Source organism: Argentina anserina, chromosome 6 (assembly GCF_933775445.1).
Source record: "Argentina anserina chromosome 6, drPotAnse1.1, whole genome shotgun sequence".
NCBI classification, from domain to species: Eukaryota; Viridiplantae; Streptophyta; class Magnoliopsida; order Rosales; family Rosaceae; genus Argentina; species Argentina anserina.
In genome coordinates this window covers 26,328,136-26,341,475 of record NC_065877.1, presented here as the reverse complement: position 1 = coordinate 26,341,475, position 13,340 = coordinate 26,328,136, and the positions used below count along the sequence as shown (strand labels likewise).

Sequence of the window (13,340 nt, the reverse complement as noted above, 5' to 3'; positions counted from 1 at the left end):
TGTCTCTAAAGTGCTTTCACTGACATACATACAACAATTGCTAGTTAAGATTAAAGCTAGCTCTCTCTCAAGTGTGACCAGGTTTATCGATCTTGTTATAGGACTATGACTATAATAATGGAGATAATGAGATACTACGTACATTGAGTTTGGATTAGTAACGATACAAAAGCATACTTCTGAGGCACATTCATTTTGGTTTGACAGATCTCGTAGAAATGGTGACATTGATATCTCTCAATTTAGTGTCCAAGAGAAAGAAGGTGATGTCAAGAACAGTTTGTTTTGAAACGGAAACAGATTCAAGCAACAACAACGGATTCGTTGGCCTAGATCAATTGGTTTTAGAAGAATCTGTAAGCTGCAAGAAAAGAAAAGCAAGAAAACTAAAGCTCGACACTTCAACTTTGCTACACAAGCTAGACGGTTGTGTTTCTCCGCAGACCCCACGTGAGCTTGATGAAGCTGCAATCAAGCTGCAGAAAGTTTACAAGAGTTACCGAACTAGACGAAACCTTGCAGATTGTGCTGTTGTTGTTGAGGAGCTCTGGTTTGTTCTGTTATCATTTTTATATTCTGGTGCTTGTTGTAGTAGAGTTCAGTCATATAACTAAACTATATAATTGTTGTAGGTGGAAGGCATTAGACTTTGCTGCACTTAGGCGGAGCTCTGTGTCATTCTTTGAATCTATTAAATCAGAAACCGCAGTTTCCAGATGGGCAAGGGCAAAGACTAGAGCTGCCAAGGTGAGATTGGTTTCTATAACTTGCATATTAAGTTTTTTGACAATTCAAAGTTTCAAACAAACCTCTAATAACCTCATATCAAGTTAATATGCATATTATCTTGCATTTTGGTTTCTGTAACTTGCATATTAATTTACTTGGCATTGGATGATATGATTTTGAAGATCGGCAGATATTTTAATGTCATCCAATACAACTTTGGACCCAATCAGTCCACTTTAAGACATTTATCTTTAAAATAACTTGCAGTATTAAATCTTTGACCATGACTAAATTATTGACTAAATCAAAAAATTTAAGTTCTTGTAAGAACTGCTATTTTTTATCTGCTAAAAAGTTCTATTTTGAGTATTTTCTAGTCATTAACTGATGAAGAATATGTGATTGTAGGTTGGGAAGGGTTTGTCCAAGGATGAGAAGGCTCAGAAATTAGCTCTAAGACATTGGCTTGAGGCTGTAAGCTCCTAAGAACTTTTATCCCATTATTCCAGTTAGTGTCGAATTCCTTTTGAGACAGGTCTATAATAGACCCTATCACAAACCCAATCTGAGATAGGCTTGTTTGGACATTTTTTTGGTTCGCTTTTACTGCTGAGTAATTCAACGTAAATCTTTTCCTTAACCTTCACATTCTTATGAAAAACAGATTGATCCACGACATCGATATGGACACAATCTGCATTTCTACTATGATGTGTGGTTCAATAGTGCGAGCTCTCAACCTTTCTTCTACTGGTACAGTTCTTACAAAATCCATTTTTTTTCTGTATCATAATGTTATGGCTTATCTTTTGTAACCTTTCTAATTATGCACCTGAAATTAATGTAGGTTGGATGTTGGGGATGGGAAGGAAGAAAATCTTGAGAAGTGTCCAAGAACGGTTCTGCAACGCCAATGCATCAAGTATCTTGGACCGGTTAGTACTAATATATACAGAGTATATATGAATCGTAACATGGTAGAGGGTTTGATGTTTGATAGATGATAGCTTACATTTACCATTACACATTGCTATTACAGAATGAGAGGGAAACATATGAAGTGATAGTGGTAAGTGGGAAGCTTGTGTACAGACAAAGTGGGATCCTTGTGACTACCACTGAGGGTTCCAAATGGATCTTTGTTCTCAGTGCATCAAGGATTATGTATGTTGCAGAGAAGAAGAAAGGCTATTTCCAGCACTCTAGTTTTTTATCCGGAGGCGCCACCATTGCTGCAGGGAGATTAGTTGCTTCTGATGGGGTTCTCGAGGTACAAATTCATACACAGTTTCTTGCCAAAGCGCCATTTCATTTCATGACCTAATTTTTGTTCTCCACCAACCTACTAAATTTGGAACTTGTAATCTCCATATTTTTCAGGCTGTATGGTGCTACAGTGGTCATTATCGGCCGACAGAAGAGCACTTTTTAGAGTTCATTAGCTTCTTAGAGGAGCAACAGGTCGACTTCACAAATGTCAAAGTAATTATTCAGACGCTTTCCTAATGGAATCAAACTTATTTTCCATGTGATAGTCACTTATTCTATCTGCAATCATTAATCTATGCAGAAACATCCTATAGATGATGATATTCCACCTTCAGAATCTACCAGTAAAAATATGAGCACCCTTGAGGATATCCGATCAACGAACATTGAGCCAAGTACTGACGAAAATCAGTGTGCCGTTGACACTTCCATCGTAAGTGATCACAATCAAGACATTGTGGAAGCACCAGAGTTTGATGTGGAAAGGGGATTGCCTTGCAAATGGACTACAGGAGCTGGCCCTCGAATTGGATGTGTGAGAGACTACCCTGCACGGCTGCAATTTCAGGCACTTGAGAAAGTCAATCTGTCACCAAGAATCAAAGCAGAACGCGCTGCAAGCAATAATACCCCAGTGCCTTCACCAAGACCTAGTCCCAAGGTCCACTTATCACCTAGACTTGCTTATATGGGACTTCCTAGTCCAAGAAGACCGCATAATTTAAGTCCTGCTAACTCCGCACTAGATACTTCAGCAACTAAACCGCATTGTGCATAAGGGTACTAAGGTTTAAAGGAACTGACTTCCTAGCTAGTATAACTTCTTATTTGGTTCTTTCTGACCTAGAGGTCATCTACCTAATTACAGCACCTTTCCCACTATTTTCTTGTAAACCCTTTGGCAGGGTTTATTGACCTGTTCTTTTGTATATATCATTTTAATAACCATTGGATGAGATGCATTTCAGAAGTCTGTTTCCATGCAAGTTTTTGAATTGTATTCTTACTTCAAATAAGACACTTTGAATTAAAATCAATTCCTCTGTCCCTCTCAATTTCTAGAATTTGACAAATTCTTCAAAACCAAAGGTGGATTAATATTGCAGACATTTATTAAGCATGCATCAATGATAAACATCAACTGTAACTATGTACTTAAATTAAGTACCAAGTTGAGAATATTCAGTCAAAGTAACGAGCTCTTCGCAGTTAAAGTGACTATATATATTGGACATGAGGAAAAGTCTGAAGTTCTGTTCCATTGTATTTGAGCTCAAAATATAAAGCTAATGAAATAATCATGCCTATTGTCATTTCCTTGACCAACAACATGAAATTTATTCTAAGCTCTGCTTCAAAATGCAATATTATTTTCTTCTTACTTTAACAACCAATATACTTACACTCGAAATAAAATTTAGGATGTAGTAGAAACTACAAAGCATTCATAATATTATGGACTATGAAAAGAAACCGACTTACGGTGTAGGCTTCTTTAACTCATTCTCAATATAAAGATCCCTTCGGACCGGGATACTTATTTTGCTTCTGGGATGATTAATCAATCGGATGGGCGGATAGGCCTGACGCTTGATTATTACTCATTAGTGTCTCGTTTTCTCTTTGTGGAGGAGGCACAAAAAATGGTATTTTACCCCTCTGCCAATCATGGAGGACCATCTTTGCTGCTGTCATCAAGTCAGGTTCGCCACCCTTCAAAAGCTTTCCGGATGATTTGCATAGCTGAACTAGAAAGTCATTATCATCCTCCCAGTCCTTTATCTCATATGCTCTTTGCAAGTGCTGTTTCTTAACTCGTTTCAAAACTTCTGCTATGTGTTCCGAAGCATCCTGCAAGTTTGTGACACGCACCACGTCCTTCAGTACAATATCAGTCTCAGAGTCATTGGTTTGATAGACAACTCCGGGGCAGTCGATCAAGAAGATCCTCTTTGTGAGTGTTACATATTGCCACACTTTAGTTTCCCCAGGAATAGGTGCCACCTTGCAAACATCTTTTGTTCTCAATGTGTTGATAACAGATGACTTTAATTTCCAGCATTAGGATATCCAACGAATCCCACAGAGATTGCTTGCTTGTGACGTTTTAATCGGGAAAATTGCCTCAACACTGATAGAAGAGAGCCCTTGCCAAATGACTTGTTGATGCTAGCATGAAATTTAAGAGTTGGATACTCCGCTGACAATACCTTTAGCCAACCTTTCGTTGCCCAAGCAGGAACCAAATCGCACTTGTTCAACAAGAGAATCATGTGTTTATGCTTGCAGTGCTCTTTCAAATGCTTCTATAAGTGGTAACACCTTGTACCTTGCGGATCCTTGCATCAATTACCTGGACAACAACATCTGATGAGTCTATCACTTTGTAAAGCTCACCCCAAATACGTTTACTTTGTCCCTTCTCAAACATTGTATGGCGAACCAGGTCCCTGAACCCATCAGCTTCGCCTCCCTCTGCAGCGATGTCTTCCTGCTTCTGCTCAAACACATCTAGACAGTAGCAAATCTTATTAGGTCAAGAACCATTTCATATTAATTGGATGTAAGAAGTGACCATTAATATAAATTTATGCTTTTTGCTACGTACCCTGATTTCCATCGGCCTTTATAGCTAGGGTCTGGTAATTAGCTGCAAAGAGTTTTGGACGCTTCCTCTTTGTCTTAGGACCAAATACATCGGAAAATGACTCTCTCTCAAGCAGATGATGTCACAGCTCCGAAATTCGAATGATAAAAATTCGAATTCGAAAATATGAAAACTCTAAAACAATCTCAAATATATTGAAATCATCTTATCATAAGAGTGTATCGAAATTGAGTCCACAACATGACTCAGTCGACTTGAATAATACATAACCAGTTTATACCTCAGTATTATAACCAATGAAAATGTAAAATTCACTCAATTCTCACCACAAACAGAAGAAAGAAATCTTCAGAGTAAGCCCTTTGAATCTGCTAATCCACACCTGCAGAACTATCCCCTACACCATTGAATAGGTGCACCGGGATTGTAAACACAAACCCGGTAAGCTTTGCAGTTCGTATGAGTAAATCAACAGTATAACACACATAGTATACAAAAGAAAATACTGAAAACATTTAATTATAAATGCACTCATAAGTCACAGTACGACCCATCTGGATTTCCAATAATATCTGAATATATAAGTGTTCATGAGACATTGGGCAACCCATCTGTTTACCCAAATTACATTTATAATACAGGTACTCATCTGTTACCCCTCATGCAGTACGTAATCAGACGCTGGGCAACCCATCTGTTATCTAACATCACAAAAATATGGGTACTCATGAGACACAGGTAACCCATATGTACTCATACAGTACACCGGCAGACATAATAGAGCTCTAACTGAATCGTAATTGTCACCCGATCAAGGCTAGGTTCTGATACTGCCAACACGTCTGAAGACAGAAAAACATGTCCGAAGACAGAAAAGACAGGTCCGAAGATAGAAAAACACGTCCGAAGACAAAAAAAAACACGTCTGAAGACATAAAACGTGTTAACAAGACTCAATGTTAAAACCACGTACGATAACAATCCACCCATGTTATTGTACTACAAAAAAACGACTCTTCCTCAAATAAAATGAATATAGTGGACACAATATAATTCATTTGGAAATAAGAACGTGACAGTATATAATATAGCAACCCATATATATGTATCGTATTTACCATTTTATACACATACACAACCCACTATATCATATACATGTCTTAGTTCAATCTTTTAACAAAAAAAAACGTAACTATGAGTCACCGCCAATGACAGACTCGTCATAGTGAGATTTACTTACATTCACTATAGTCCAGAATTACTAAAAAAAATTCAAAATCATTTATTAAAATAGCGTTTCACTTATCCATGAACCGTAGACGATCAAGTTCACGTAATTTAAACCAAAACATATTTTTAAAATAATTTTTATAAACTAGTGATGCAACGATTATGGTGACAACTCAAACTAAATTCAATAATTATAATACTACTTCGATCATGATGATCATTGTGAGGTTTACTCACCTTATTTCCCGCGTGCAACTTCTACAACACCGAAAACGATTCTCTCACTCGTTTCGTCAGTCACCTAATAGCATGATAAAATGTTTAGAAAACGATACGTAAAATATCAGGTGACGATTTCAGCACAGCTAAATGATGTTCATAAAGCACTGTTCATAGAACACTGTTCACAAAACAATGTTCGGGTTTAATTTTTTACAGAACACTGTTTACAATTATTGTTCATGAATATTGTTCACAGTACTGTTCATGCGGCGCCACTGTTTGCCAACCACCAAATTTCACCACCACAATCTGAATAACATTCCGAACAACTTTCTAGTTCACCACAAAGTCTAATTCTAAGACTAAACACTTCAATTTAACAAAATCCGAAAACCCCCAATTTAAAACCTATGATTTCTTTTCTTCGATTCTCCTAGCACACAACGATTTGAGTTAAATCTTTTGGAGGGTTTGTAGTATGGAATGAGACCTTTAAAATGGGACAAGAATCTTACTGATTGGTTGCCGGAGGAGGGAGATCCGACGAGTTGAAGTTCGGTGAAATATGCATTTTCGGAGGAACTTCCGGGCTTCACCGCTCCCAAACGGCAGCGAGATGGCGGGTGGCGCTGCCACCAATCGACAGGGGATGCAACAACCTTTCAAACGTGACCAGTGTGCCGCACTATGGTGGCCGAACGACGGAGATCCGGCGGCCCAAAGTCAGCCGCTTGGGAAGAGAAAAATCTGGGATTTTCGAGTACGAACAATACCCATGAACAGTACACCCGATCCGAATTTCTGATTTTTCTCCAATTTTCTCTTTAATTTCTCTTAGACTCGTCAAATTGAATATTCTTAAATAATTAATCTTTTGAACCATTTCGTTTTCATCCTCATGAATTAAATTTGGACAATGACAACTTAATAATAATATCAGAGAATTCATTAAAAATTAGATATGCATTTTCGGGATATTAGAGATGAACTCTAGATTGCTTCATAAATATCAAAAATTTCAGTAAACCATGCCATCCATAACCAAAGTAATAGATCCAGATATGCTTCTGCATCACCAATCCAGACGAGAGGCACAATAATAGATTCGTACATTGTGAGGGGCACAAACAAGGGACATGGGCAATTTCGGGGCCTTCAAAATAACAGTGTATCTATTGGACTTGTGAGTCTGGAGCTCATCACCGATCACATCAAGCTCCTTCTGGTGAATAACCCTAGTAATCCCGAACCAGCGGCGATCGGGTTGGATTCGAGTGTTAGGCAACTCTTTGGATTGGAATTCGTTGCTGATGATGTTTCCTCATGCGGTCACTCTTGGGCCTCGCCTTGTACATTTTGAGACGCCGCACGGTGGCCGCGCTACGTTGTTCTTTGTTCTTCCCATCTGTACGGTTCACGTCAAGAGAGTGCTTCGGCTTTCCGGATGTACCTATTGCTTTCCTCTCTGTCTTCTTCGTCATCTTTGTGGTGGCCGGAGGCAAACTTCACCGCCGGCAGAATTGTTCTGTGCTATTATATATTGTAAAACCCTAGGTTTCAAAGAGACTTGCATGCAACAATTGTAATATTTTTGAAATATCTAATTACCCCTTCAGTCCTTAACTCTTAAAAAAAAGTCATTCTAAAAAGAAAATATTAATAATAATAAAAAATCGAACGGCCAGTAGTATCAAACCCTAGTGTAACAATGTGGAACTCAATATTTGCTCACTATAGGACCTCTCACGATCTGTTAATTCGTGTGTTACATGCATGGCTCCTACACTGTTAAATCATATAATCTTTTTTCAAGTTTGTAAATTATAAATCAAGCCATCCAAAAGTCGGGGCAGTCAAATCGTAAAAGCTACAACAAACAGAAGGAATATGAGTAGTTTCGCCTTTTGTTTTAATTTGTATCTAGCAGACTAGCAATGGGGTTCAACCCGTACCCGACTGGACCCGGTGACCCACATTTCCTCACTAAACCCGTTCGGAAGCTTCCCCTTAACGTCGTCGTTTTGCCGAAGGAGCGGCATCTATTAAAACCCTATTTCATAGTTCATACCCATCTATCCGTTACAGACTTTTAATTGACTTTTTTCAAATTTCGAATTCAAAATATTATTAAAACAAACCTTTACCCAAATAAATAATCGATTTCTGATCACTACTTTAACACGAACCCAGATAGATCTCTTCTCCAAACTCTTCAAAAACCCCAATCCCCAAAAACCCAGAGACAACTCTCTCTCTCTCTCTCTCTCTCTCTCTCTCAGAGAGTACAAAACTCTGGAAACACTTTTTCCACAACCCACTCAAGGTTTTTAATCCTTTGTGTTACTCCAAATGGGTACTCCAGGGAAGTGGTTGAAGTCTCTCATTAATCCCAAAAGGCCCATTTCAACTGACCAAGTACCTCCCACATAACACCCTTCTCTGTTCTTCCTCTGTTTTCTCTGTTTTGTTGACTCTGTGTTGTGATTGGTTTAGGAGAGGAGCAAGAAGAAATGGAAGCTGTGGAGGAGCTCATCGGATGGGTTTGGATCATCGAGCAAAGGTGGTGTAAAGAAGGGATATGTGGAGAGTTCGGAGGCAATGGAGTCTGCAAATGTAGTTGATCATGAGTTGGCTGCTGCCATGGCTACTCTGCTACGAGCTCAGCCTAAGGATTTCAAGATAATCAAGCGAGAGTGGGCTGCTATTCGGATTCAGACTGTGTTTCGAGGATTCTTGGTGAGCAGCTCTGTTTATATTGCTGTATAATTCACTAGGAGTAGTTGTGTGTTTGTGGAGTTATTTAATTTCTGTTCACAACTGTGTAGATTGATCTAGAAGAGTTAAATTTGAATTTCTCATAGTTTGGTTTTGAAGAAAACCTGAATTCTCAAAGTCGGCATTTGCCAAGATACGGACTTTTTGGGTATATAGTTTCTGATTTATGTGCTAAAGGAGAAAACATAATGTTTTTTTAAAGCTCTTTATATGTGATCATAGCTTTCTGATATTTCCTCTAGATAAGTTTTAGATTCAATCCGTTTTCCATTGGTTTAGTTAACTTAGTCATACGTTGTATATAGATAACCATGAGTTCTTGTTACTGTTTAGTCTCAAATGAATATCTGAATATGTATTGAGTTCGACTGTCTAGATTGTTTTAATCTCAAAGTGTAATAGACATTTCGTTTATGGATGCTTATGATTTCTCGTTCTAGTGTTTCCGAAATTCCAAGACTAGCTTGTTGGCTTTACTTGATCTAGCTTAGGACTGTAGCCTGTAGGTAATAAAATGAGCAGAAGGAATGTTTTCTTAAAACTCACTAACTCTGATACATAACTTCAATTTTATTTCCTTTTTGACAACTTTTAACAGACTTGAGCCATTTATTTCCTTATGGGTGTGTTTGGGGACTTTTAGGCACTAGAATAATCGATCTTAAGTGCTGGTATTGAAATGAAAAGCTGAAAAGGAAGGAAACTTGAAGCTTATGAAGTAAATATGTTTTGGTTTGCATAGTAGATAAAACTAATTAATAGGTTTACTTCACTTTTGTTGTATATTTTTCCAGAAAAAAAATGTTGTATAAGTTTCAATTGAGCTGCTTAGTTTCTAAAATAGGCTGGCTCATAGCTTCACAATGAAGAGAAAAAACCATCCAATTAGTGATCCGCAATCTGCTTGTTTAGATTACCAACCATCCAATTAGTGAGACAATATAAACTTGAGTTCGAGAACCATTCAGAATGAATTCTATACATTTGAACATATACAAAATATTCAATAGACTCTCATTTCTTTTATTTTTGTGACCATCTCTCATTTGGTTAATTGCATTTTGTAATCGCTAATGTGATAACTGCAGGCTAGACAGGCTTTGAGGGCCTTGAAGGCATTAGTAAGGCTTCAAGCTATATTTCGTGGGCGGAGGGTCAGGAAGCAAGCTGCTGTTACATTGAGGTGCATGCAGGCACTTGTTCGAGTTCAGGCTCGAGTTCGAGCTCAGAGATCTTCTGAAGCTGATGAACTTAACTCCCAAGGTGATGATTCCATTAAGCAAGCTGAGGTATCATCACAAATTTCTTCCATGCTAACTTTTGTTTATGTTTTTCAATATTCTGTTCTTGACAGTTTGATCCGTAACTTTTATTGAAGCTGGAGATTAATCTACTGTATAATTTTTGTGTTTTCATCGTTGTTCAGCAAGGATGGTGTGATAGTCCAGGAACAGTAAGTGAAGTTAGAGCAAAGCTACAAATGAGGCAAAGAGCAAATCTAAAGAGGGATCGAGCAATTGCGTACTCCCTTTCTCAACAGGTAACATTATGGCCTTTTTTTTTTATATCTTTTCTTTTTGGTATGAAACTAAAGTCTAATTTATTCGTTATCGCCTCCCATTTCCTGAGGACCTAAGCTTAAGGTGACTAGTAAGTGCTAAGTGAGCATTAAAGTGGTTTTAGGAAGCATTGGGTTGCTCAACTCATAATGATCATATAAACAAGCGTAGTAATGTTGCTCTTACACTGCTTTTTTTTGTCCTACTCTCTTTGTGCATGGTGAGGTTTGTGTATGAGGAATGTGCTAACTTGTTCTATCAGTAACTTATCATTCAGCTCAATTAACATTGTTGAACTTTTCTTTTTCTGGTGCTGCTGGGAATTGGGGTTTGGTTTAGTCTATATTTTGAACTTTTTGGTAGGTGTATATGTCTCATATGAGTCATATCTAGTCTTTAGTGTCACACACTGAAATTTATTGATAGGATATGACTTACATCAAGGCGTTATTGAATGAATTTTTGACTAGCTTGAGTATTTTGATTTTTCAGAGGCCAAAATCATGTTCCAGTCCATACAGCAGAATGAACAAGACAGCAAAGGTTACTAAAAGTCCAAGAGTTGGCTGTAACAATTCGGAATGGAACTGGTTAGAAAATTGGACGGCGACCAAGCCATGGGAAAATAGACTGATGGAGGAAGTCCAAGTTGTACCCTCAGAAATGAAAATTTGTAATTCCAGGAAAAGTGGAGATGATATTGCTGGATTTTATCCAATTTCTTCAGAACAGAACTCAGTGAAGGCGCAGAGGAATACTGTCACAACCAGGATTTCTGCTAGGCCATCTCAATCAATGAGTCCAATAACTCGTTCATCTTCTACCCCAAGTTCTGATTTCCTAAAGGATGAGAGCTCATCATCGACTTCATTTACTTCTGGATCTCCAACTGCAGTGTCTAGCAACCGTACCAAGGTAGAAGAAAGTAATATGAGCAAACCAAGCTACATGAATCTCACAGAATCTATTAAGGCGAAGAAGAGAAGTTCCAATGGTCAAAATATGCAGAGGTACTCCATGGACGAATATCGATTCCATATCAAAGCACTTTCTAATGGGGATACAAGGAGCATCAATGGCGGTTCTGATTTTTCAGTTAATCTATGCAATGAGTTATATTCTCCAGTATCATTGGGAAGAGCTGAACGAGCAAGATATTGATGACAGTAATGGAAGCTACTGGCAATTGCTACATACTTCACATAGGAAAGGTTTGCTTAGTTCTTCCATGATTTCAACAGCTTGTTGTAGGTCTATAATTCCTAGTTACACTGAGATTTGCATCGGAACAGTTACTGAAAGAATTAAATGGTGATTATATAGTCAAGTATAGGTTTTTGGGAGTGAGAGTGATATCTTCAAACATTTAATAGTATACATGTACACTTTCAGGTCTGGCTTATTGTGTCCTAGATCAGTTGTTTGTGATCTAGAGTACTTTTCCCCCATCATGGAAGTTATAATTACAGCATGTTAAATGATTGAGTTATCTTATGACATAAGGATCCCTTTTGCCACCTCTCAGTTTCACTTTTTCATCTCTACCAAATATATATTATCAATGACATCAAATGGCAGCTCGATCTTGTGCAATTTGGAGGAGCTGTAAAAAACTCTCTGGTATCAGAAATTTACTTATTTGGGATGTCTTTTCCTGGTTGGAATATGTCAAAGTTTGAGACAGAAATTTCAAGATGCTTCGTGAGGACTCCAGATGCTTACTATAGCCTTGGTACCCCACAAGCTAAAGACGAGTTACATACAAGCTAGCATGTTAATTTCACACTTCTGTTTAACCTATCATTTTTCAGCTAGGTAGTTCCTTTCCTAGGCTTTCCCTTTCGAGTTTTGACAGACCTACTCCTCATCAAAATATATACCATTGCAGAGGTTATTACTTTTTCAATTTGTTCATGAGAAGATGCATGACCAGTATGACAGCATTACCTCCAAAATTAACTTCTTAACTCCAGTTGAGGATCATAATACTAATATATATCCTCATAGCATGTCCCTTCCATAAGTACATAATCGAAACCACAACTACTAGCAAGACCGGTGCAAGGCTATTCGCAGCAACATTTGCATCACGCTATCTTATTTGTATTTTCTGGTGTACGTACGTAGGGTTTGTTCATTCTTTTAAGCATTACATTATGATCTTTTCTGCAAAGCAATATATAATTTGGTTTAAGCTGAATGACAATATTCTAAAGGTCATCTTCAACACTTGATGAGTAGATCAGATGATTGAACGGTCGAAGACTCAGCTAGGAAATTAGGCACAGATCACACTTCGACTGATGTGGTTCGAGGGTCAACTTCAGAAGCATGACACAATTTCAGAAGTTTTAGACAGTATCTTCAGATCCGTTAGGGTTTGACTTCGATCTCTCACTGTACTGTGTTTCTGAATGGCCTACCTTTGCCCTAAAACAGTGCACTGTGATCGGGTTCACGTGGGTGAGTGCCCTAACAGAGGCAAGAGATCAATTTTCCACCAGAAACTGTGAAATTTGTTGATGTCGTTTGGATGGGATCGAATCTCAGTGGAATGAAGAAGTATGCGCGGGCTTATGTGAATTGGTAAGAAGAGAAAAGGATGGGTGGCTTGAGATGAAGAGAAGCAAATCAGTGTGGGGTAATATACATATTGTAGTTTTTGTTTTCTTACACATAATGAAGAAACAGATTACTGATGTGATAAATATGCGTCATCTGATTTTTATTTTTATTTTAATAGGAAGCCAGCATAACTCAGCATGTTTTGACCTTCACTAACTACATGCATCATCCATGTGAACATATAAGGTAATGTTATCAGTTTTCCCTCAGAACAAGTATGATTGAGTTTCCTAGTCGAAAATGACCTATAACAGAGTAATTAATATTATGGAGGTAAAGGACAACGATACTGAATCATTCTTTCATGTCGATATTCATGAATT

General features: G+C 37.9%; 3 protein-coding genes across 3 annotated transcripts; 2 read left to right on the top strand and 1 right to left on the bottom strand.

Annotated features, from left to right (window-relative positions):
• The first annotated feature begins 218 nt into the window (after positions 1-218).
• LOC126801232 (IQ domain-containing protein IQM1-like) lies at positions 219-2,831 on the top strand. Its single transcript, XM_050528719.1, has 8 exons — positions 219-550; positions 633-747; positions 1,138-1,203; positions 1,394-1,482; positions 1,577-1,664; positions 1,769-1,999; positions 2,110-2,211; positions 2,300-2,831. The coding sequence occupies exons 1-8, from the start codon at positions 219-221 to the stop codon at positions 2,774-2,776; spliced, it is 1,500 nt and encodes a 499-aa protein (XP_050384676.1). The 3' UTR covers positions 2,777-2,831.
• A 724-nt stretch (positions 2,832-3,555) lies between these two features.
• Positions 3,556-7,539, bottom strand: LOC126797175 (nuclear/nucleolar GTPase 2-like). The gene is given in 6 exon segments (XM_050523846.1): positions 3,556-4,050; positions 4,053-4,339; positions 4,342-4,509; positions 4,607-4,726; positions 7,160-7,379; positions 7,381-7,539. Coding segments are annotated over 6 exon segments (1,449 nt in total).
• A 754-nt stretch (positions 7,540-8,293) lies between these two features.
• LOC126801233 (protein IQ-DOMAIN 8-like) lies at positions 8,294-11,739 on the top strand. The gene is made up of 5 exons (XM_050528720.1): positions 8,294-8,473; positions 8,552-8,794; positions 9,922-10,122; positions 10,260-10,373; positions 10,885-11,739. Exons 1-5 carry the CDS (start codon positions 8,408-8,410, stop codon positions 11,551-11,553), a joined length of 1,293 nt encoding a protein of 430 aa, XP_050384677.1. The 5' UTR covers positions 8,294-8,407; the 3' UTR covers positions 11,554-11,739.
• The last annotated feature ends 1,601 nt before the right edge of the window (positions 11,740-13,340 follow it).

What these genes read in the sequence shown, in the direction of transcription:
- LOC126801232 (XM_050528719.1), top strand. Translation starts at nt 219, where the DNA reads ATGGTGACATTGATATCTCTCAATTTAGTGTCCAAGAGAAAGAAGGTG. An exon ending in GCATCAAGTATCTTGGACCG is followed by an intron (nt 1,665 to 1,768) that starts GTTAGTACTAAT and finishes TTGCTATTACAG; the next exon opens with AATGAGAGGGAAACATATGA. An exon ending in CTTCTGATGGGGTTCTCGAG is followed by an intron (nt 2,000 to 2,109) that starts GTACAAATTCAT and finishes CATATTTTTCAG; the next exon opens with GCTGTATGGTGCTACAGTGG.
- LOC126801233 (XM_050528720.1), top strand. Translation starts at nt 8,408, where the DNA reads ATGGGTACTCCAGGGAAGTGGTTGAAGTCTCTCATTAATCCCAAAAGG. An exon ending in CTGTGTTTCGAGGATTCTTG is followed by an intron (nt 8,795 to 9,921) that starts GTGAGCAGCTCT and finishes TGATAACTGCAG; the next exon opens with GCTAGACAGGCTTTGAGGGC. An exon ending in ATTCCATTAAGCAAGCTGAG is followed by an intron (nt 10,123 to 10,259) that starts GTATCATCACAA and finishes ATCGTTGTTCAG; the next exon opens with CAAGGATGGTGTGATAGTCC.